Genomic DNA, 26,053 nt, shown 5'->3' with positions numbered 1-26,053 from the left:
CATTGCGGCAAATGAATTGCATTTCTTACTATCTTAACTATCATTATCAAGTAGGGCTGGGCGATATGGACCAAAACTGATATCCCGATATTTTTTAGTCCAAATATATATCGGTATCTTTAAACATGCAAAGTGCTTAAGATTGCAGAAGTTTTTACTGCTATATAACCAGTATGGCAATTTTTGTTGTTGTAAGTAGTAACGTAATGTGTTGTTTATTTTCATAAAGTGATTAGTTAGCCGTTACTGTCAAAGCAGTTTTTGTTAATTTTGTTTATAAACCTCACGCTTGTACGTGGGATAGGTGGATCTTCAACTCGCTCACTGTGGTGAAGGCTGCTGGCTATTCAGTTTTAAACTACTTATGAGCCACCCATCTGCTATACTAAGTTAGTCCGCACGGGCTATGGAGAGAGGCACTTTCAAGTCGCGGAGTTGTTTAACATTTGACACGCCGAGTGGAGCTATCGCTGAATGCTGTGCAAAGTCGCTAACAGAACTGAACAATATAAACAGATGAGATTTGTGATATAAAGTTACTATAATGAGAGATATAGCTTCTCAAGCAAGTTGGTGTGTGTGTGTGTAAATAAAGCTGTAGTCACTCACCAACAGCCAAATGTAGTCAGTGACCAAAGCATTGCATCACTCGAAGTCGATAAGTCGGCATTGGAGCCGCCATATTCTTTTGAAAGGTTTGTTGTGTTGCGTCATTGTGTGTCAGAAAGAAGCCAACGTAAACATGCAAGGGGCGGGATTGAGTCAAACGGAATGCCCTGTGCTTCGCCCGTCAGACGAGGAGAAAAACAAACGGCCGCAACAAAGGCACATCAAATGATACCGGTATGGGAGTTATATGGGTATGGGTCTCAAATATCTATCTTTTTCTAAAATATACCGACATAAGACCGGTACCGCTCAGCCCTATTATTAAGTATCATTATCAAGACACATTATCACTAGAGGACGAGGCTAACATGTTACACACTGAGAACAAGCTTTGAGCAGGTGTGCTAACAATTAGATAGCTGTTAAGATAGCTTGAAACAACAGAGGAAATAAGGAAAGTTTAAGAAGTGTACATGGAAGCATAAATCAAGCAGTTATTAACAGGAAATGAGCTAGACTACAATTTGCTACTACTAGGAATTGCGTGTGAATGCCCCAATACTGAAGCTGAACTGAAATGCTGATTGGATATAGAATGACTGTTGGAATCGTTTGAATGTTGACAGTTTTTGAATGTTGAAGAGCTAAAAAGCTGACCTGAAACTCAGTATCACAAACCATGATTTTGAGGTGTAAACGTTTTCTAAAGTGTGCTAACAGTTAACATTTGCGTGACAGCACCGAGTATCACAAACCAGGATTTTCAGGTTTAAACAGGTTTTAGGTTTAAACTTATAATAGCAAAGAAAAAGCTAGCATAAAATGTTAGCATAAAAACGTTCTCACAAGCATGCCAAGAGGTAACGTGCGTTAGCATACATGCTCGACGGCTCTTTGATTATCACAAACCAAGATTTTTAGGTTTAAACATACACAATTAGAAAAAAAAACTAGCATAAAACATTTGCATGCTATTGTTCTCACAAGTATGCCAACAGACAGCACCAAGTATCACAAACCATTATTTTAAGGTTTGAACATACAAAATTAGAAAACAAAAAGCCAGCATAAAACGTTAGCTAGCTAACGCACGTTAACTGTTGGCATACTAGCAGATTGAGTGGAGTGTGTGGATGTTAGAACGGTTTGAATCAGATGAGAAATGTGGGATATGGGGAGGTTTGTATAATGCCCATATAATTTAAACGGGGGGAAATTCCTGGTAATTCCGGGTAATCAGGGAATTTTCGTAACCGGGAAACATGCTGGCTTGAATGTCCAGGGTGAGTAGAGAGTGTGGATGTTGGAACGACAGAACTTTCCTCCAGAAGGTCTTATCTTTGTCCATGTGATGTCAGATGAAACAAAAATTGAGCTGTTTGGCCACAATACCCAGCAATATGTTTGGAGGAACACCATTCCTACCGTCTAGCGTGGTGGCGGTAGTATTATGCTCTGGGCCTGTTTTGCTGCCAATGGAACTGGTGCTTTACAGAGAGTAAATGGGACAATGAAAAGAGGATTACCTCCAAATTCTTACAATCATCAGCCCGGAGGTTGGGTCTTGGGCGCAGTTGGGTGTGCCAACAGGACAATGACCCCAAACACGCGTCAAAAGTTGTAAAGGAATGACTAAATCAGGCTAGAATTAAGGTTTTAGAATGGCCTTCCCAAAGTCCTGACTTAAACGTGTGGACAATGCTGAAGAAACAAGTCCATGTCAGAAAACCAACAAATTTAGCTGAACTGCACCAATTTTGTCAAGAGGAGTGGTCAAAAATTCAACCAGAAGCTTGCCAGAAGCTTGTGGATGGCTACCAAAAGCGCCTTATTGCAAGTGAAACTTGCCAAGGGACATGTAACCAAATATTAACACTGCTGTATGTATATTTTTGACCAAGCAGATTTGGTCACATTTTAAGTAGACCCATAATAAATTCATAAAAGAACCAAACTTCATGAATGTTTTTTTTTTTTACCAACAAGTATGTACATCAATCACTCTATCACAAAAAATAAGAGTTGTAGAAATTATTGGAAACTCAAGACAGCCATGACATTATGTTCTTTACAAGTGTATGTAAACTTTTAACCACGACTGTAGTTTGATTGTCTAAGATGTGTAAGTGGTGGAACGGTTCAAATCGGTTGAAAAATGTGGTAATTGTGCATGTTCGAAAAATGGCCCTTTCATTTTTAAATGGAAAAATGACCTGGAAAACCGGAAATTCTGGGTAACTAGGATATTTAAAAAAAAAAAAAAATTATTGGGGAGCTCATGTTCCCGGTGGAGCCGAACGTTTTGATACTTGAATGGTTCCGATCGGTTGAAAAGTGTGGGCTGTGGAGTACGCCAAAGTTTTGCGGCGGAATAATAATAAATAGTTTTTTTGGTGTAGAATCTTATGTGTGAATGCTTGGGTATTCACAAAATTAACAAATTATAGATTAGATAATATAACAAGGTTTCTCATTGTCATCCCACTGGGTTTAGTTTTTCCTTGCCCTGATGTGGGCTCTGAACCGAAGATGTCGTTGTGGCTTGTGCAGCCCTATGAGACACTTGTGATTTAGGGCTCTATAAACAAACATTGATTGATTGATTGATTGACAACTGTTGTGTGTATAGCTGTGGTGTTGGTAAGAGAGCCGATCCATCCATAACTTGGTGGTGTTGATATCAAAAGTAGTATCAGTATCTGATTGATACCAAACTGCTTCAGATCAATACTTTTAATTCACTTTAAAAAAAATTGTGAGGGTTTACATATTCAGGGAATATGTTCCTGGACACAGAAGGACTGAGGGCAAAAACTAAATAATTTAAAAGAGTAATAGACTGTAGTGTTTACGTGTGTTTAGTTATTGTGTGGTATTGACTTCGATTTGCTCAAACAATTGTACGTAATTAAAAAAAAAGGAACTAGTTTAAATGTTGTGTTGATATTGTTACAATGTCAATAGCACTCACCATAAATACATTAAAAGATTAACAGGTTTTGCATGTGTTTGGTATTGGTATGAATGATCAGTATCCAAATGGCAGCATAAAACACTGATTGGAACATCCCTACAATAAAAAGTACTTTATCCTCAACAATAGACACTCTGAAATGTGTCCACACTGCAGTGTACTGTAGGAAATAACCACCAAATATATTTTTTTCCTCTGCAGCAGGGTACTTATTAGGCAAGTAAAAAGAAGACATGTGGCTGGAATCAATTACCAAGCTAAACGGCAGCACAATAACAAAAAAACTCTTGAAAGTTTATGAGAGTGTGATAAACTGTTAGAGGGGCTTGCTTGTACCTTATATACATTCTTATTGCTCATCTATACAATATACATTCTATTATTTACGTCCACAAAACTAGAGTGAGGTCATAATGCACCCATTAGCCCTAGGCTAATAGCAATTAATATCCATTATTGTCCTTTAGCTATTGATGCTATTTATCTGTTATTTTGACTCATTGACTTGAAACACAGCTCAATAGTAGCAATGCTGTGAGACTGATATGATAGTGTGTGTGTGTGTGTGTGTGTGTGCGCGTCTGTGTGTGTGCATACACTCACTGACCACTACTTCTAGAAAGATAAGTTTAGCTGGTATTGGTTTAACAAGACTCCACAGTCGGTCATTGTCACTGATGACAGCACAAATATATGTCAATGGGGAATTGATTTGTTCTTTTTTCCCTATATAAACTATACAAGTGACACACTGCTTACATGTGCATGACGACCACATTGAGGAAAGACAAAACAGACAACTCATCAAACATGATGACACACACAGGAAGGTTTTACTTTCAGTGGAAAGAAAACAAAAAGTAGGGTAAAAGGCAAAGCCTTTGGTCCAATCCTCGTCTAACTGGTGCATAAACATATTGAATGTACTCAAGTCATAGAATATCACCATACTTTAAACGTTTAAATAAACATTGTGTATTTGTACAGTCGTTGCTAGATAATGACCTTGTGTCCTTATCCACTTAGATATGACACAATATGAATGTTGCAATCCATTATGCACTTTCAACGCAGGTTTCCAACGTGTCTTTGGACTTCGACGTGATGATCTACAAAGTCGTTAAAAATGGTATAAAGTACAAAAGTGGTATACATGGCTAAATGCCACATTCATTGTAACATACTGTCACATATTTTACTGATTGGCATTTTTGCATGGGTGGGCATTAAAGTCATTATCTCAAGCACTTTGGCGTCTCATCGAGCCTTTAAAGAGTGTAGACTACATTTATTTGTGCTCTGGAAGAAATACGGCGCTTCAGTCAATAATTATGTCATATTCTCCTTGCTTCACTACTATTATCATAAGCTCGAACTGTAACATCGTAGCCGTGCGTTTAATGTTCAAGGTTTCCTCTACATGTAAATGATTGAGGCGCACCGCCACTGCAAGATAAATGCCGCCACACCTTCAAAATATATATTTTTTACAAGAAAATATTTTTTTTACATGAAAACAAAATTAGGTAAAATATTGTGTGAATGGATATACTGTATGTCGTCTATTATTTACGTCATAATAAGTTTGAAAAACACCTCAAATATCGTAACAATGTTCATCTATGCTTTATTTTGAAAAACAACAAAAACGTGCCTCTAAATCGCCTGTCAGTATCAATACAGCTGGTTGCGCACCTGATCGGAGCTGACACTCTGCAAAAGTAAGGAGAGAAAGTTGAAGAGAAAGGTATTTCAAGTTAATTAAGGTATTTCTTGTTCAACCCTGTGTAAACTACCCTAATTCTTTTGACATTACTACCAACTTTACGCCGTGTGCGTCTTGGACATCTCTTTGTGGGAGAACCCCAGCGTGTGTGCGTGTTTTTGGTTTTTCTTCAGTAAGCCAGTTTCCTCCCACATTCCAAAAATATGCATGTTAGGTTTATCGGAGACTGTAAATTGTCAACAGACATGAATGTGAGTGTGAATGATTGTCTATTATTATGTGCCTTGCGATCGTCCATGCTAATTTTGGATAGCCTGTCAATAAGCTTGTCCATTGTATGTTAATAATTGAGCTAGCGGCATTAGAGCTTATCCTGCATAACGGTATTTCTTTTTTTACATGATTCCTACATGTATGTGCACTTCATGTGTATATATAATGTACTTTCCTTAGTGTGGTTAGTTTTACAGTGACTTTATTGTGGAGGATAGCAACAAAAGACCTCAAGTTATTTTTTAATCTCTAATTCAAAGGACTGTTTGAATATTTGGCAAACTAACTTGCAACATTCAGCAAGGGAAGAATATAGTGTAGCCTGTGTTACCGTTTACAATAAGCAGCAACCAATGAAATTGCATTGAACAAAGAGAGCACAGTCTCCCAAGTCAAATTCTGTGTGTATTAAACATTGCCAATAAAATTATTATAATTATCATAATGTCATAAATGAGACACATATATAGTGGCAATCGAGGGGAAACCCTGGTGTTGACTGTACTTCCTCCAGGGATCAATAAAGTACTTGCTATTCTATTCTACTTCCTGCTGCTATCTAGTATTGTTATGATGGAGACATTAACAAAGACAACCATTGTCTAATACAAGACATATTCTGTATCTGATGTTTACTATCACATATCGGCAAGGACACGGAGATGCTGACAGTCCTGGAAAAGCAAGCTGTAGAATGCCTGATCGACAAGAGGAGGTGATATCCTTCCATTGCATTTTTCATTGTCAGGATTGACAGCACAATGATGACTAAAGCAAGCACAAACATTTGCCTTGGGGATCATTTATTAGGATTAAACATTTTAAAATATTCTGCTCAAAGTCTCCAAATGTGGACACACACTAGGGTCTCGGCGTGTCTGGTTGCGGTACTAAATAAATGCAACTGGGTAAGAAGTAATTCAAAAGGTGGTCACATGGAGATAAAAATAGTGCATGCTGATGACAAGGGGCCCTAAAGCTACTTTCTATATAAAGACATCTACACAAACTGGGGGTTTGAAGGGAACAACGTGGCTTTTCGCTAGCTGGGAACATGTACCAACTTTTAGCACTCGTAAAATCTTGTCCTTAATTAGAGCAATTTGTATTAGCAGCCTATACTTTTAAAATCATTATGCAATAACTTCACAAGTAAAACTCCCTGTAAAAACCCTAAATCCATAGTAGGGTGCAGCATCAAATCTACCAAAAAAGATGAATGTTTAATGACACACTGTGTGCTTTTTAATAGAATTGTTGCTGTGTTATGTCCACAAAGAATTGTGTTTTATTATATTTATAGATCTTACTTTCTCTCTGCGCTTTAAAAGAGTCAGACGCCGTCAGACTCTCAAAGGAAGATTAAAAAATTCAAAAATGGGTTTCGACACGTTCAGTTGGAAATGGGACAAATGGGAGTGTTCTTTATTTATTACCAAAAGTTTAGTTTCAAGGCAGAGACTTATCTGTCCAAGTTATTCAATATTTATGACAAGACTTCATGCTTAGTTGAGACAACACGAGAGGAAAAACAGGATAAGCGCAAACGCAAAGCATGAATTTATTGATGCAAGGACACGTTTTCAAAATATACGAGTCATCTTAGCAACACATTATATAACCTATTATTGCATGCATCTTGAGATTGCCACTCTAGCATTACTCTGAAAACAGGTTACCAACCGCTTTAAACCAATGTGTCAGAGCATGCCTGGAGTTTTTTTTAAATTCTATAGAGATGACATCATTGCTAATAATTGCGGTTTGCGTCAAGACTTGTTTTGGGAGTGGTCAGTGCAAAAAATCCAGTTTTACACAAGCGTGGTTGAGAATGGCAACAATGTTGTGGATAGTTTTAAATTAATTTAATCCAAAAGGACAAAACAAAAACTTCACATGCATAAAACATGTCAGAATGTGGATTGAATATTGCTTGCTCTTCTCCTCAGTATTTTTTTAGAGTAGAGTTTTTCTAAGGCTGTTTGTATTCGTGTAGGTAGGTCTTGGGGACTTCACTGAAGTGCAAAATCAGTCAGTGACTACATTTCCATGCACAACATTTAGTCGGATTTCTCAAATAATTTGGCTCAAAAAATAATTTTACAACCCATGGAAACGCCTTCATCTGATTGTGTTTGGTTTTTGATAAATTGGATTAACACCCAGATTACACGATTGAAAACCAGTTCTTACCAAGTGGGTGTGCTGTCTGAGGGGACCCTTTGTATTGCACATGCACCAGTCTCAACACGCGGCATATAAACCCAAAGCACATCCCATTTAATCAAAACATAGGCAACAACGCCAACATGGCGTCGGCAGCATCTAAGAGGACCCAATATTGGAATAAAGACATTAATTTAAAAAGGTAGCAAAGGAAATGGAGAATGCAGGCTTCATTTGGACTTCACAACAAATACAAGTGAGATGAAAGACAATGAAGCAGGTATTTTACAAAACAAAATAAGTACTATAAGTAAGTAGGTAAACTGTTTAACAATAGTTCTTCATTCGAACTCCGTAACAAATACAAGTGAGATGGAAGAGAATGAAGCAGGAATATTACAAAGCAAAATAAGTACTGTAGGTAAATAAGTAAACTGATTAGCAATAACTCTGCAAGCCTCGTTACAGATTTAAGTTACAACTTTACGCCCCTTTATATTACAAATGGCAACAGCGGAAAATCAATGCCCCATAAGATAGAGGGAAAAAATAAGTTTATCGACAATGTTGTTGGCATGGACTACAATGGCGGATGCCTGCTAATTTTTAGGATTTATGCAATCCCAAATCCAGATCAGCAGGTACCAGAAGGTAAGAAAAGTTGTTTTTGCATAATAATGCAAAACAAAACGCCAGATAATATGTCTCCAAATAGGTGCCATTTTGTGGTACTTGTACACACACCATAATAATACCCATATGTTGAAGCATAGTACGGTAATGCACCGACAATCCATCAAGCGATGTGCCTTCATAGCTTACCAAAGTCATAATAAAACATTTTGACAGATTTCTGAGCACCGCTTGTAACGTTCTATATTCTCAGTGGAACATTTAAAGTTTTGCTGTTGTTTATTGGTGTCATCTTGCAGTCTACACATCTTATGTGACTGCCATCTACTGGTCACACTTATCATTACACCATGTACCAAATAAAATAGCTTCGAGGTCGGTAAGCACAACCAGAATTATTCTGTACATTAGGTGGACAGGATTATAAAGCACACTGTCGATTTTTGAGAAAATTAAAGGATTTTAAGTCCCAAAAATATGGTATGTTATTTATGTTGGTCGTTCTGTGTATTTTTTTTTGTTTATTGCGCCGACGGGTGCGTGTTAGAGTGCCTGCTGGTCACGAAACACTGCAGGAATGAAGCAGCAGAGTGTGACAAATACTTAATGCAAATTATACTTTCACGAAATAAAAATATTTTTTATTGTAAGTTTATGAGCTGCAGCATGTTTAGAACTTTATATAAACATATTATTTTGGTTTACTTCGTCAAAAAAACTAACGTCAAAACTAGGGATGTCACAATATGAACATTTCCTATCACGGTTATTGTGACCAAATTTATCACTGATATAATTATTATCAGTGTTGGGTTGGGGTGTGAATGTAATGTCTAATAAGGCTATAAACATTATCTATATATTTAAAAGCAAATATTTGTCTTTATGTTCATTAAGTATTAACATGTCACCCTTTTCACATTACATGATGCCTTTATCTCTGTTTATATTTAAATAAAGAGAAATATTATGCACATTTACATCTACATGCTGTATTGGGACAGATACATTAAGAGTTTGAGCAGAAATATGTTGTATAGGAATTAACTATACACAATAAAACATTAAGCGCTATGTCACATAAATGTTTTTTAAAGTAACTTTGTAAAATGAACAAATCCACAACATGTAAAAACATGGTGTATACTAGCGTTGTTCCGATACAATAATCTAGTACCGGTACTAATATGTATATCAATACTAGGGCTGCAACTAACAACTAATTTGATAATCGATTAATCTGTCGATTATTACTTCGATTAATAATCGGATAAAAGAAGACAAACTACAAGTCTATCCTTTCCAGTATTTTATTGAAAAAAAACAGCATACTGGCACCACACTTATTTTGATTATTGTTTCTCAGCTGTTTGTAAATGTTGCAGTTTATAAATAAAGGTTGATAAAAAAAATTAAAAAATTACAAAAATAAAAATAAAAACAACAATAAAAAGTAGCCTCTCCGCATGCGCATAGCATAGATCCAACGAATCGATGACTAAATTAATCGCCAACTATTTTTATAATCGATTTTAATCGATTTAATCAATTTAATCGATTAGTTGTTGCAGCCCTAATCAATACTTTGATACTTTTCCAAATAAAGGGAACTACGAAAAATGTCAATATTGGCTTTAGTTTAACAGAAAATATTACACAACATTAAACACTCACAGTCAAAGAACAATTTTACAAGGTTAAAATATAAATTCAAAGGCATTGAAAAGGCATCGACCCTGAAGGTACGTCTTCCCTGTGCTCCTCGACTACGGTCTGCACCGGACCGAACAGCAGGACAGGTGTAACAACTACATTATTAACTGCCACTTTTTATGTTTTAACTCTTTGTGCAGATCTGAATGCTTATTATTTAAATGTTTACCTAAGTTTGAAGCAAAGGTGCTTATTCTAATCGCCACATTTGGCGAGGCGTGTTTTAAAGCAGCTGTTGTGAGAGTAATGTATGTGTGTGTGTGTGCTCCTTTAAGAATGGCAGTATGTGAGGTGACCTTTAAGAATAGCAGTATGTGGGGTGAGTGACATGAGTAAGTGAGTGGGCAAGTTAGGAAAGGTAGCGCTAGCATGTGCAGGAGTGTTAATAGCATGGTGGATGTCCGGCTGTGCCCTGTGGAAATGATAAAGTGACCAAGTTGCAACTAACCGACGGCCTCGTCATTCCGGTCTAAGAGCGAAGCCTTACGGACCTATTATGAAGTGAAGGGTGTTAACCCCAACAATATATCAGTCGTGGAGGGAACGTCTCCCCTGCTCTCCTCGACCACGGTCTGGGAGCCGACGAGCAGGGAAGATGTAAAACAGTACTTGCAACGCGGTGCCTCCCTGTTTAAAGCGTCACCTTTATTGTTAGTTTTGAAGCCTGAATACCTCCATATTGCACTTCACGCACCCTTTTTATTACCCAGCAGAATTGAAGTTTTTTGCCATTTTTTTCTCTCGAAGATGTTATTACTTGTATGCACTTTGACACACTGAACATCACGCGCCTCGGCTCTGAAGTCACAGCCGCAAAGCGGCCCTCAGATGAAAGGACGGTACCGGTACTTTTCCAAAGGTGGTATAGTACCGATTTCTATTGATTAGTACCACGATACTCAGTATACCGTACAACCCTAGTGTATACTTTTTGATACCTGTATAAAACACAACGCAGTTTGGCTAATGAAGATAAACTCAAATAAACAGGCTTTGCTCTTCTCTAAAAACACCATGTGTTTCAGTTTGGCCAACAAAAACAAACACAAGTTATACCTCTCACATCTAATACACAATCTTCACAGCCTGCGTTCAATTCGAAGAGATGACACTTTTTTTTTTTTAGCTAATATTGATGTTATCGGAACACTGAAAATATCAGCAGTTAAATGAAGGACGAGTGACCATCCCAGTAAACAAACGGTAAGACTTTATAAACAAGTTGTGGCAACGTTCCCGACACATCGCGTTCTGCATGTTTCCTCACGTCATTAACTCTCAGTCACAGCAGGGTGTTGTGTTGAGAAAGTGAAAGCAACATCTCCTCCATGGTGTACTTTTAGCGTGGGACAAATGCATCTGTCTCCAATATTGTCCACACCTGTCGTCAACTGATAGCAGCAGTGCACTCTAGAACGCACGCAGAGACTCCACGGAAATGAAGCGAGAGGAAAAGAAGTTAAACGAAGCTCTCGGCTCCGTTTAGTCCAAGAGGAACTCTACGCAGCAAAGTCTGTAGTTGCTTTTCGCCATGTTTCAAGCGAAACCACGTTAGTGCGCATGCGCCGGCGCTATTGTGACTCTTTTTCTAGGAAGTAAACGGTCTTTCCGAAAATGCAATAATAATGACGTTTTTTCTGTAATTAAAAATTCAAACAGTATTACTAATCGTCTGGAATTTTATTGAGGTTTATCGATATACCGTTTACCGTTACAGCCCTAGTCAAAATGAAAGCAATTGCATGCATCTGGGCACAGCCGCTCACACCCTTGGTAGCAGTCATGGCGCCTTTAGTTTTGTTGGCCATACGCTCTGTATACACGACTCTGGTTTGAGACTATCGTTACTGCCACAAGTGGTGGAAAAGTGAAATAAAACTTACAGAATGAACCACAGCTGAGAAACATATTTTTTGCCAGCCCAACAAAGGGCCCTGGCCCTATGGTTAAGAAACACTGCAATAGCAACTCTGTATGTGGATTTAAGATGAAGTAAATGACTCACTGTACTAATAAGAGCCAGTTGAAGAAACAGTACAAATATTCTGTGTTTATAAAGTGTCTGAAAGAACAATGCTGAGCCACAGTGTCTGCCATCATTATTCTGAACAGTTTTAATAATTTTTTTGTCAGCTATTTTATTAATAATACTAACTATATTATTACAGGTTTAAAACATATTATTATGATACTTATTTTACCAAAAATAGGTACATTTGGTACATTATGAACACGGGGAGTGAAGAAACAATAGGAATACCGTATTTTTCGGAGTATAAGTCGCACCGGCCGAAAATGCACGATAAAGAAGGAAAAAAACATATACAAGTCGCACTGGAGTATAACTCACATTTTTTGGGGACATTTCTTTGATAAAACCCAACACCAAGAATATACATTTGAAAGGCAATTTAAAATAAATAAAGAATAGTGAACAACAGGCTGAATAAGTGTACGTTATGACGCATAAATAACCAACTGAGAACGTGCCTGGTATGTTAACGTAACATATGGTAAGAGTCATTCAAATAACTATAACAAATAGAACATGCTATACGTTTACCAAACAATCTGTCACTCCTAATCGCTAAATCTGATGAAATCTTATACGTCTAGTCTCTTACGTGAATGAGCTAAATAATATTATTTGATATTTTACGGTAATGTGTTAATAATTTCACACATAAGTCGCTCCTGAGTATAAGTCGCACCCCCGCCTATGAAAACAACTGCGACTTATAGTCCGAAAAATACGGTAAATAAGATCTGCCTCTTCTTGCGCCTTTTCTGACACGTGGAATTGTGTAACATTTAAAATTACCGTATTATTATATTTAAAAAAAAACCAAACAATAATAATACTGTACAGTACGTACTAAATGTCTCTTACCGTAATTTAACAAACAAAACATCTCCAATATTGAAGGAAATTGTCCAAATGCAATGCTTTAGCAGATACTTTCAGAGACAGCCACAAATGTTCTGGAAATTGAGTTTTACTGTGTACTAGAAAAACGAATTAGAAACCCAAACTCCAAGAATACTCTCTTTAGTTAACAGACACTTTGGAGTACATACCCAAAGCAGAACAGGCCTTGATGACAACGTCATGTTGAGTACGATCATTACAACAAACATTACAGACAGGCATGTCATCGGGCAGCCCCGCCATCTAGGTTTGTTTACACCGAGCCAGCCAGCTTAGCTAGCTTCCCAACATCAGAAACCACAAGATAACTCTCCAACTCAAAGCGTATCTTTCCTGACAGCTTTCCCGAGGTAAACCTCTCACAAACAGCTCCTTTTAAATGACCAAAACCACTTAAATGACAAACAAATACGCGTGCGTTTTCTTCTTTGTGGCTCTGCTTGTTTTGTTTTGACAGTCACGAATGAGCCGTGTCGCTACGCTGCTAGCTTCGTCACACGGCAGCACCAGTAAAGTGACAAATTACGTCAAGTCCGGAAAAAAACAGACCACACGACACATGCAAACCCACAAAAAGCGAAAAAAGCTGAATAATGTACCTGTTCTAGTCGCGGACGGCAGAGTGTTGTGTGTGAGCTGGCACAGTTAGTGAGAGTTGCCAGCCGTCGCTCGTCTGCTCCGCGGTACTCTGTCTGTACTGTTGTTCGCTGAGCACACAACGCTCATCTTGCTCCACGTGACGTCACCACGTGACGTACCTCGCATGAGGGCCAGCCAGCCAATTGCATGTGGCGTTTGAGGAAGCCAGGACCAATTGTCGCACACCCGGAACAGGAAGATCATTTAAGCAAGATTCAGGAACACTTTTGTAGTTTTTACCCACTCAGAGTCAGGATACTTCCACACTCTCAAGAAGATAACATTTCATATTGAAAGCCTTTATTTTATTGACTTTTTGACAAACAACTTTTATACCCACAACCCGGGAGGTAAATAATTCAATGTATATACTCTGATGATTAACTTGTATGATGACTGTATTATGCTGATAGTGTTCTGCCCTCACTATATGTGTTTGATTGATTGAAACTTTTATTAGTAGATTGCACAGTGCAGTACATATTCCATACAATTGACCACTAAATGGTAATACCCGAATAAGTTTGAACTTGTTTAAGTCGGGGTCCACGTAAATCAATTCATGGTACAACTATCAGCGTAATACAGTCATCACACAAGTTAATCATCAGAGTATATACATTAAATTATTTACATTATTTACAATCCGAGGGGTGGGATGTGGATGGGGGGCGGGGGTAGGTTTGGTTGATATCAGCAGTTCAGTCATCAACAATTGCATCATCAGAGAAATGGACTTTGAAACAGTGTAGGTCTGACTTCGTAGGATATGTACAGCGAGCGGTGAACATAGTGAGTTCAGAAAGCATAAGAAAAAGTATATACATTTGATTATTTACAATCCGGGGAGGTGGGATGTGGAGGGGACAGGGTGTTAGTCTAGGGTTGAGGTGGGATGTGGAGGGGGGAGGGTGTTAGTCTAGGGTTGAAGTTGCCTCGAGGTGTTCTTTTAGTGCGGTTTTGAAGGAGGATAGAAATGCACTTTCTTTTACACCTGTTGGGAGTGCATTCCATATTGATGTAGCATGGAAGGAGAATGAGTTAATCAGGGTTTAACGTGGTTAGTGGAGCTCCCCCTGATGTTGTGGTTATGGCGGTTAAGGAAGTAGTTTGACATGTACTTTGGTATCAGGGAGGTGTAGCATATTTTATAGACTAGGGTAAGTGCAAGTTGTTTTACTCTGTCTTCCAAATCTGCTGAGGTTAAACAGCTAGGCAGACAGCTAACAAACAATCCAAGACGTCTAACAAAGTTCCAAAGCAGATGAATCCATTTAGGCTCTTTATTGTTGTTGTTCTTGCTTTGTCTTTTCCTATCTTTACTTTTGTCTTGCACTGGACTTTTATTTTGTAAAACTGAAATACACACAATGACAAATGTATAAGCTATGTGATTCAAATAACATACTGAAATGTAATACACAATATGTAAGTGTTAGCTTTACACAAATATACAGTACTATCATCAAACAAATACTGAGTGTTGAAACTATTTCGATGGTGGAAATACATGACTGGCAGCCATTTTAAGTCCTCAAAACAACCAAAAATCGTTTTTCAATAAACATCTTAGTATCAAATTTAACCACTTTCCACCTTAATATTGAGTTACATAAACAAGTTAAACAGTTTACTTACAGACTTATCTTTTCCAAGGCTTGTAAGAGCTAACACAACTTGTCTACTTCTCAATTGTCTTATGAACTGAACTGACATCGTCAACCCGGAAGTGCCCAAACAAATGAAGCGTAGTATTTTCCTATCACCACAAGGTGTCAGTAAGAGTCTACAATCAAATGGGCATAACAGATAGTATATATTTGTACCATGAATTGATTAACATGGACCCCGACTTAAGTTGAAAAACGTATTCGGGTGTCACCATTTAGCGGTCAATTGTACGGAATCTGACTGTACTGTGCAACCTACTAATAAAAGTTTAAATCAATCAATCAATAGTCCATAACTGGGTGCTGTTTGTTGTGTGTAAAGAGCCATTTTGTGTATCCTTGCTATGACAAGAAGTTCTAAAACACATGCATTATATTAGTTGTGGAAGTGGATGTATTGTGATTCATCAGTCTGGCATTACTGATTTTTTTTTATTTGGTTGATCAGAGTGCACTAATGCCAGCAAACAAGTTCAACATGTTTTTTCAGGGAGTGGCTGTCTTGATTGCCTTGTGATCTTGATCATTTGTGGTGCAAAATACTGGCATATCCAGCAGAGTTTGTACTCCAAATAGATCATCAGTTCATGTATCACCTTTAATCTTTCAATGTTTAATTTCTTCTCGGCTCGCCCGGAAAAGGGTGGAGTGCCATCTCCGGGTTGGGGAAGAGATCTTGCCCCATGTGGAAAAGTTCAAGTACCTTGGAGTCTTGTTCACTAGTGGGGGAAGAGCGGACCGTGAGATCGACAGGCGGATCGGTGCGGCGTCTTCAGTAATGCGGACGCTGTATCGTTCCGTTGTGGTGAAGAAGGAGCAGAGCCGGAAGGCAAAGCTTTCAATTTACTGGTCGATCTACGTTCCATCCTCACCTATGGTCATGAGCTTTGGGTTATGACCGAAAGGACAAGATCACGGGTACAAGCGGCAGAAATTAGTTTCCCTCCACCAGGTGCCGGGGCTCTCCCTTAGAGATAGGGTGAGAAGTTCTGTAATCTGGGAGGAGCTCAAAGTAAAGCCGCTGCTCCTCCACATTGAGAGGAGCCAGATGAGGTGGTTCGGGCATCTGGTTAGGATGCCAACCGAACGCCTCCCTAGGGAGGTGTTTAGGGGCACGTCCAACCGGTAGGAGGCCACGGAGAAGACCCAGGACACGTTGGGAAGACTATGTCTCCCGGCTGGCCTGGGAACACCTCGGGATCCCCCGGGAGGAGCTGGACAAAGTGGCTGGGGAGAGGGAAGTCTGGGCTTCCATGCTTGGGCTGCTGCCCCCGTGACCCAACCTCTGAGAAGTGGAGGAAAATGCATGGATGAATGGACATGTCGTAACAAGTCTGCACCAAAACTGTCATAACTAATCCCATTCTGAAAGTTTTTTTGTTGCTTTTTGGAAATATAGCTGGTTAGCTAATCTGCTCAACTGTAGTATGAATAAACAAAGCATTGTGATTTTTCCTGCAGAAAGCACACATTTAACACAGCTCTGTTGGATCAATCAGTGAGTACCATCCAAAAGCAGAACAATTAACTTGACAGCATTATGGGCGCCGATCAGGATAAAAAAGTAGCTTCCACATGGGATTTAATCTTTCGATTTAAAGTTGGGGCGTTTGTGCTGAAAAAGCACTCATTGCCAGGGAGTATTTGCAAGTAGTATTTGCAAGAAGAAGGCAAGCTGCTCAGTGACACTTTCACTAGTCCAATCTTTGACAGGGGGGACACCATCACCTGAATTAGCAACTGTCTACACACACACCCACACACATCAGCATAGCATAATGTTGTGTGCAGGATGGACCCATCAGAAGGTGCAGGCCTCAAAGAAAAAACAAAGTAGCAAGTATCAGGCGAGCACTGTGAGGGCCGCCATGTTTTTGTGATTTAACATTTAATCCAGTTAGCAGTGCACAGCTAAAAGTAATGAGATTATTAGTGAGGTTACTGTACAACCATGACAGTGCAGAGCTTGTATTACCAAAAAAGGGCAAGAAGAAAACCCAAAAAATGACAAAACAAAATAAATCCAAAAGACTGGTTTATCAAGAGAATATGTAAAACATATAAAACAGAAAATGAACAGTAATAAAATATATACTTTCTCTTTAAAGTAGCTCGTAATAAATTGCAGTCCAGCTTACACACATTCTTTTTTTTTAACATAGTCAGTTTCATCATTTGGATATTAATTTCATCAGGGAGCTTAACTAACTCATTTCCAATCACAGTCGCTGGACTTGTCTCTTCGCTTCATTACTCTCGCTATTGGACAATAATGGAGCTGAGAGCATTATGCTAACTGTGCTAGTACTTTCATTGTAGTAGTATTTTTCTTGTAGTAGTATTTTCATAGTATTTCTTAGTCTTCCAGGTGTTGACTCCCCCATCTGCTGATGTGCCGCGATTGTGCATCATCAGCACGTCCGCAGGCCAGAACCTTTCGGGGTGAAAGATCATATGTCTTTGGGGACTCGAGCAGCCTCGTGGAAGGAGATAACGACGGTGTGTGTGTGAGTCTCTTTTAAATAATAATCACTGTGTCGTTGACTTGTATATTTCACACGTGTCCTTGTAGGGTCCACCTGCTAAGCCAACGTGGGTTTGGATGAGGAAAGCAGGAAGGGATGGTGCTTACAGGCAGGAAAGGATGGATGAATATTGGCGGTTATTTGCAGACGAACTGGTCGACCAGTGAAGTGCAGCGCTTGCATTTGACGTAGCAGCACCAGTGGAACTTGCAGTGGCAGCGCTCGTGTTTGTACGTCTTGAACTGGTCGTAGCCGCGGCCGCAGCACATCAGCTCGCAGCCGTCCATGCCCTCTGACGTCTTGTTGCACAGGCGGCCCCGAGTGCCCAGCGAGCCTGTCGTCTCGTTGTGGAGGCAGTAGTCCGGGCTGGGGTCAATGTAGACCAGGTCCTCCGGGGTTGGGGGGTTGAAACGCTTGTCCACCTGCTCCAGTTTGCCCTGAATCAGATAAAGGACAGATTCTTTGTGACGCCTTCGTACAAACCTTTACAAAGTTGCACTCCCAGGCTCGTTACCTTGCGTCCGATGCGCATGGCGGCGGCGCTGTCGTATTTTTCCTTAAGGAATTCGCCAACGCGCCTGAAGTCGGCCAGTTGGAGCCAACAGGTCTTCAGGCTGCAGGAACCGGAGACGCCGTGACACTTGCAGGCCACGTTGGCGAGGTTGTACACTGCCTAGAACATGAAAAAAACAACAATATTTTGATTCACTGGCACATAAGTTAGTCACATTTTTAGAAGAAATGTCCAGGGTGTACCTCGCCTACCGCCCGAATGCAGCTGAAATAGGCTCCCAACCTCTCCCGCGACCTCGAAAGGGATAAGCGGTAGCAAATGGATGGATGGATGGATGGATGTCCAAATCTTAGAAGTTTTAGTTTCAAGTGTGTCTCAAAGCTTCGTTGGCTTTTGAAATGCTGCCCTCTGGCGGCGTTTGTGTGCAACTACAATTATTTCTCTGCCGCTCTTACAGATTTTTTGAGCGAGATTAACAGCAGCAGATATGGAGGGGGAAGAAAGTAAAAATGTGTAATTATTCAACCATTAATTTTCAGAATTTTTTTTAATGTGTTTTTTTTTGTTGCTTTTTTACAAGAGCAATATCAAAAAGTCTTCAATTGTTCAGCAAGCGGCACCCATAGTGTAAACAAATGTGGTTTCCACTCATGTGAAGTGTGTATTTGTGTTTATATTAGGGCTGTCAAAATAAAGGATTATTCAGAAAAAATAATCGCATTAATCTTGAACACAATTGCATTGCAATTTATTTTTGACCATACAACATACTTGCCAACCTTGAGACCTCCTGATTCCGGGAGGTGGGGAGTGGGGTGGGGCGTGGTCGGGGGTGGGGCGGGGGCAGGGTGGGGGTGTGGTTGGAGGCGGGGGGCGTGGTTAAGAGGGGAGGAGTATATTCACAGCTAGAATTCACCAACTCGAGTATTATATATATATATATATATATGAAATATATATATATATATATATATATATATATATATATATATATATATATATATATATATATATATATATATATGTATATATATATATATATATATGTATATATATATATATATATATATATATGTATATATATATATATATATATATATATATATATATATATATATATATATATATATATATATATATATATATATATATATATATACATATATATATATATATATGTATGAAATACTTGACTTTCAGTGAATTCTAGCTATATATATATTTATTTTATTATACATATAAATAAAAGAAATACTTGAATTTCAGTGTTCCGGAGGCTATCCAGTAGATGGCAGTATTGTCCTGTTTAGGAGTGTCACAACATTGCTGTTAACGGCAGACTAACTGCTTTACGGTAGATGAAAACGTGACTGCTGTTGTTGTGTGTTGTTACCGCGCTGGGAGGACGTTAATGAAACTGCCTAACAATAAACCCACATAAGAAACCAAGAACTTGCCCTCGATCATTCTACAGTTATAACGTGATTGGGCAGGCACGCTGTTTATATTGTGGGAAAGCGGACTGAAAACAGGCTGTCCTCACTCAGGTCCGCACGGCTGAATTCCGGGAGATTTTCGGGAGAAAATTTCTTCCGGGAGGTTTTAGGGAGAGGCGCTGAATTCCGGGAGTCTCCCGGAAAATCCGGGAGGGTTGGCAAGTATGCCATACAAGCTTTTTTCCTAACCGCTATATCAGGGGTCCCCAAACTTTTTGACTCGGGGGCCGCATTGGGTTAAAACAATTTGGCCGGGGCCGGGCTGTATATAATATATATGTTTTGTTAGGTTATGTTATTTTCATTTATTATGCGCCCCCCAACCAACTGTTACATCAGCCGGGGCGCAGCCCGAGTGGAGAATAAAAAAATAAATAAAAAAAACAGAACAGAGACTGAGACACACAAAGGAATCTGAACTAAACATTTAAGAATCACAATGAACACATAAATCAAAAGTCATCTGCGGTAAAAAGGTGAGTTTTAAGCTGTGCTGTAATATATATATATATATATATATATATATATATATATATATATATATATATATATATATTAGATGTATATATATATATATATATATATTAGATATATATTTATATATATATTATATGTATATATATATATATATATATATATATTATATGTATATATATATATATATATATATATTAGATATATATACAGTATATTATATATATATATATATATATATATATATATATATATATATATATATATATATATATATATATATATATATATATATATATATATATATTAGATATACAAAGCGCACTTTCCACACGCGCAATGATGTCACGTTATCGATGAGAAAATGCATTTTTAGACAATAAGATATGCCTGAGCCGCTGGGATTCACGTGAGTAGCAAGCGGTACAAAGTAGATAACAAAAATAATAATAAATTTAAAAAAAAAAATATATATATATATATATATATATATATATATATATATATATATATATATATATATATATATATATATATATATATATATATATATATATATATACATGTTTTATACTTGGGACTTCCCGCGGGCCTGATTTTGGACGCTGGCGGGCTGAAGTTTGGGGACCCCTGCGCTATATAGTCAGTGATCAGATCAATGCATACGTCAGTACAAAAATGAGACTATAACTTGTGTGCTTGCTGGCAAATTTCACTCCAAAACACAGCTTGAAATAATTTTTTCTTCGTTTTGTGCAAATAAATTACATGCATTTAAGTAAAAATGTTTTAATAACGTTCCTGGATGACATTCTGACAATACAATTGCATTTGTGTGAAATATTGCAGTCTTTTTCATCAAAATTTAATTATGCAAGCGAGCAATCACCTGTAATTAATCATGATTAATTTAGATTCCAAAATGTGATTAATCTATTTTTCATAAATAATAATGTGACAGCGCTAATTAAGATGCATGTGTATTAATACTCATAAGTAGCAACCTTATCAGTGGAAACCGTACGTGTCTATAACATTTTTGTTTTTTCTGCATTGTATGTACCTTTTCATCATTTCTAGTTGCTACTTTTGCTTCACATATCTGAAATGGAATCATACATAACACATGCATGAATGTTAGCAGTGATGGGCAAGCTACTTGGAAAACGTAGTATGCTAAGCTACTCTTGATTAAATGTAGCTATGCTACAGGGGAAGCTATCCCGGAAGAATTGTAGCAGGATACACTACATGATACACGGCAAAAGTAGCTTGCTACATAAAAGCTACATTTAACGGCATTTATATCTATGGGGCCACATGTATAATATCAATGTTAATGTAACTGAGTGTACAAATGGACCCAATAAGGGTCCATTACTATTAACTATCTGTCATTTAGCTGGGGACACCCCACAACTACCTCTAGGGGTCCCCGCACCCCATTGTATTTATTTATTTAGTTTGCCTTTTCTTTGGCCCACCCCTATAATGTTCATGTTCTCTACTTACAGTAAAAAAAAAAAAACAGCATCGATCTATATCTTGACACAAAAACAATGACTTGTGTGTCGTGTGGGAACAGTTGGTAATGTTATGTGCAGTAAAACTTTTCATGAACTCAACTCACCTTAATGTGTGTTACTAAATTTGTGTTCCACGTCTTCGATGAAGAGAGCAGTTATGATTTTGGTGTACATAGTAAACAACTAAAAACTAAGGTTTGGGGCATTGTTTTCTCCAAACGCATACATTTGTCTAAATATGGCCAAGGACATGCATTAATGTGGGTTTCCTTCATCACTAAATGAAAAATATAATCTGCAAGAGAGAATTTTGAGTCGTCAGCTTGAAGCGTCCCTCTGTCTCTGACTCCATCGTCGTCATGTAACATGAGTGCGTGTCTGTTATGATTTTGCTTACTAGTCTCAATGACCCGCTTTATCTAGCCTCTGATTGGCCAGTCCGTAATGTTTCGCCCTAACCTTAGCCAATTGTGACTCATCATACCAACAACAATCACTCATGGATTTTCTCCGTATGTATGGATGTTCTTTTTCATCCAGGTTATTGTATTTTGTCCATATTTTTTTGGCCTGGATTCGCAGTACATTTTCTCTCTTTGTAGCTTGTAGCTTTGATGTAAGTTATCTAGCTACATGGGTCTAAAAGTAGCTAAAATACAGGAAAAGCTACTTGTTAATAAAGTAGCTAAGCTACCGCCGAGCTACTGGAAAATGTAGTTAAGCTACGTAGCATAGCTACATGTAGCTTGTTACTGCCCATCACTGCAGTTAGCGTTAAAGGTGCAAATTAAAAAAACAAAAAGGGAAGAGGAATCACAGCAAGATTAATGGCGCCATCTAGAATGGACTTTAGGGGGCGCTGTTCACCCCATAATACACATTAAGCAAAGACATCGCTCCTGCTATTTAGCCTTATCCAAAGTGTTCTTCATTATCATCACTCGCTGTCCTCTCCTCATGTTGCCTGAGCCCAATTACCTTTTCACCTCTGTTAACCTTTGACCCCTCGCTCCCTTCTCCTTTCCTACCCAGCAGGCATAGCACTCGGCACCCTACAATTCCGCCATCCAACCTCAGTGACCCTCCCACTCCTTCAGACACACAGTGATGTGTTGTGACGCTCACCGTTAATTGATTGTTTAATGAATTGTCTGTAATGTAGGTTTTTATGTAGAATGTCGAATATTTATATTCATCAGTATTTCAACTGTTTATTTAAAGGCCTACTGAAATGAATTTTTTTTATTTAAACGGGAATAGCAGATCCATTCTATGTGTCATACTTGATCATTTCGCGATATTGCCATATTTTTGCTGAAAGGATTTAGTAGAGAAAATCGACGATAAAGTTCGCAACTTTTGCTCGCTGATAAAAAAAGCCTTGCCTGTACCGGAAGTAGCATGACGTCACAGGAGGTAATATTCCTCACAATTTTCCTTTGTTTACAATGGAGCGAGAGAGATTCGGAGCGACAAAGCGACGATTACCCCATTAATTTGAGCGAGGATGAAAGATTCGTAGATGAGGAACGTTACAGTGAAGGACTAGAGAGGCAGTGATGGCCGTAACTTAGGTACAAGCTGGCTCATTGGATTCCACACTCTCCTTTTTCTATTGTGGATCACGGATTTGTATTTTAAACCACCTCGGATACTATATCCTCTTGAAAATGAGAGTCGAGCACGCGAAATGGACATTTAAAGTGACTTTTATCTCCACGACAATACATCGATGACACACTTAGCTACTGAGCTAACGTGATAGCATCGTTCTCAAATGAAGATAGAAACAAAAGAAATAAACCCCTGACTGGAAGGATAGACAGAAGATCAACAATACTATTAAACCATGTACATGTAACTACACGGTTAAAAATTCTCAGCCTGGTAAGGCTTAACAATGCTGTTGCTAACGACGCTAAGGCTAATTTAGCAATTTAGCAACCGGACCTCACAGAACTATGATAAAAACATTAGCGCTCCACCTACGCCAGCCAGCCCTCATCTTCCCATCAACAGCCGTGCTCACCTGCGTTCCAGCGATCGACGGCGCAATGAAGGACTTCATCCGTGGGTTTGGCGGCTAGGCGTCTGCTAAGTAAGTAGTCCTTGTTGTGTTGCTGTAAGTATTGTACTTAGCCGCTAATACACAGATCGATTCCACCTACAACGTTCTTCTTTGCAGCCTCCATTGTTCATTAAACAAATTGCAAAAGATTCACCAACACAGATGTCCAGAATACTGTGGAATTTTGTCGAAGAAAACAAGAGGTTTTTGTATCGGGTCCGATGGGGTCCAACCACTTCCGTGGATTTTGTGACGTCACGCGCATAAGTCATATCCAAAGGAGTTTTTCAACCGGAAGTTTCGCGGGAAATTGAAAATTGCACTTAAGAAGTTAACCTGGCCGTATTGGCATGTGTTTCAATGTTAAGATTTCATCATTGATATATAAACTATCAGACTGCGTGGTCGGTAGTAGTGGGTTTCAGTAGGCCTTTAAGAGGTTATTCTTGGGCTTGTATTTTGTCAATACTATGCTCTCTAATGGTGCATGCCCCCCACAGACCTTTTTTTGCATTTTCATGTTTGGAAGAGTATTTTTAAATGTTACTCATTAAAATGTTTATATCGTTAGTTTTTTGGTTCAAGAAAATAAATAGAAACAACAACTGTAACATTCAGTTAAAAAAACAAACATGTTTTTAACTTTGCTTGATTTGTATTACCCCCAAAAAGTAAATACATTTAATAAAAAAAATAAAATTTCTAATATTCACAGAATGTATCATTTTATCATAAACGTAATGATTTCAAACAAAAACAAATGTTTTATCTTTTATAGTATTCACTAATTTGTTTAAATTTAAAATATATATATTATTTTTTATTTTAGAATAAAAATATAGTAAATAAGATACTGTGGAATGCATATACTGATACATTTTTGGATTGTGATGATATTTGTATTATTTATAGGTAATCATCTAAGTGTAAAACAAATAGAATAAAATAAATAAAATACATGTTCAATGGTTCAAAAATGTAAATATTACTAGATTTTTTTTATTTATGAAAATGAATATTCTTTAAAGAATAAAAAACATTTTCAACTTTAATGGATTTATATTGGTCAGTGTATCTTGTGCAAGTGCAAAATTAATCCATTGATATTCATTATATTTTTCGATTATCATCAAGATTTAGGACTTTAAAAAATAAATCAAAATGATACAAAACAGTATCAGTAATAATTGTTTTTGCATTATTATTTTAATTTTTTAATATTTTTATTCTGTTCTTCACTTTCCTGTCACGTTACTTGGAGTGTGTAGATGAATGTGGTAAGAATGTGTGGAAGTTTTTAGGTTGGGGTGGCTAGGTGGGTGGTTTGGTGCGTGAGGGGCAGGAAACCTGTCTTTATTTTATCCTGTTAATAAAATGAATTTAAAAAAAATACAATACATTGTTTTTATCTTTATTATATATTATTCCATAATGTTCTCTGCATGTGTTTAGCCCAAATGTAGCTTGTTTGAAGCTAAAAAACGCTGACAATACATTATTTAATTATTTTTTTGAAATTCTGTTGTCTCTCCTGCTGTGATTACTTGACAAGCTAGCGGAAGTTATTGTACAAAAACATCATCTTGGTGACTGATAAATGTGTTTGTACAATGACAATGTACATTTACTTTTGTGTGTGTGCGTGTCAGTACCGCCTCATTTGATTTGTGTCAGTGAGCCCCCCAATGTGTGTGTATGTATGTGTGTGTGTGTGTGTGTGTGTGTGTGTGTGTGTGTGTGTGTGTGTGTGTGTGTGTGTGTGTAACAAGTACTGCCTCATTTGATTTGTGTCAGTGAGCGCCCCAATGTGTGTGTGTGTGTGTGTGTGTCTTTGAGAGTCAGGGGAGTGTGACGGAGGTCCATCGCTCACCATCCGCCGTCTGTCTGCTGATGCTTCTCACTACCTCTCTCTCACAAACACACGCACACACTCACACTCACACACACACGCCCGCCCCTGTCACGTCGACAAAAGCACGGTGGTTTGCCTTGCTCAACCAAGCGCTACAAATCCTAGCTTTGAACAAAGCTGCGTATGTTTTGGGGTAAAAAAAAAAGTGTTTCATCTTTCTTCCGTTTGGATGAACGTCAGACAATGAAAGTGGAAAATGTGTCGAC

At 38.1% G+C, this 26,053-nt stretch overlaps 1 protein-coding gene and 1 long non-coding RNA gene across 4 annotated transcripts in view; one reads left to right on the top strand and one right to left on the bottom strand.

The window, feature by feature from the left end:
• The first annotated feature begins 13,292 nt into the window (after window positions 1-13,292).
• On the top strand, window positions 13,293-19,047 carry LOC133661626 (uncharacterized). 2 transcript variants are annotated; one of them, XR_009827973.1, is made up of 3 exons: window positions 13,293-13,373; window positions 17,693-17,831; window positions 17,905-19,047. It is a non-coding gene; the product is annotated as an uncharacterized LOC133661626 (long non-coding RNA). The 2 variants fall into 2 exon arrangements; XR_009827974.1 differs by lacking the exon at window positions 13,293-13,373 and adding an exon at window positions 13,833-14,012.
• Window positions 17,355-26,053, bottom strand: part of wnt5b (wingless-type MMTV integration site family, member 5b) — a 112,693-nt gene continuing 103,994 nt past the window's right edge. For both annotated transcript variants that reach the window (XM_062064977.1, XM_062064978.1), the window contains exons 6-7: window positions 18,372-18,530; window positions 17,355-18,294 (exon numbers count right to left, since the gene is read on the bottom strand). In XM_062064977.1, the coding sequence (XP_061920961.1) occupies window positions 17,995-18,294; window positions 18,372-18,530 (459 nt within the window). In that variant the 3' untranslated portion in view covers window positions 17,355-17,994. The remainder of the gene's footprint in view (window positions 18,295-18,371; window positions 18,531-26,053) is intronic.

This window comes from Entelurus aequoreus, linkage group LG12, assembly GCF_033978785.1.
Source record: "Entelurus aequoreus isolate RoL-2023_Sb linkage group LG12, RoL_Eaeq_v1.1, whole genome shotgun sequence".
Classification (NCBI taxonomy): Eukaryota; Metazoa; Chordata; class Actinopteri; order Syngnathiformes; family Syngnathidae; genus Entelurus; species Entelurus aequoreus.
The sequence above is the reverse complement of the archived record's forward strand: the minus strand, read 5'-3'. Positions and strand labels throughout refer to the sequence as shown.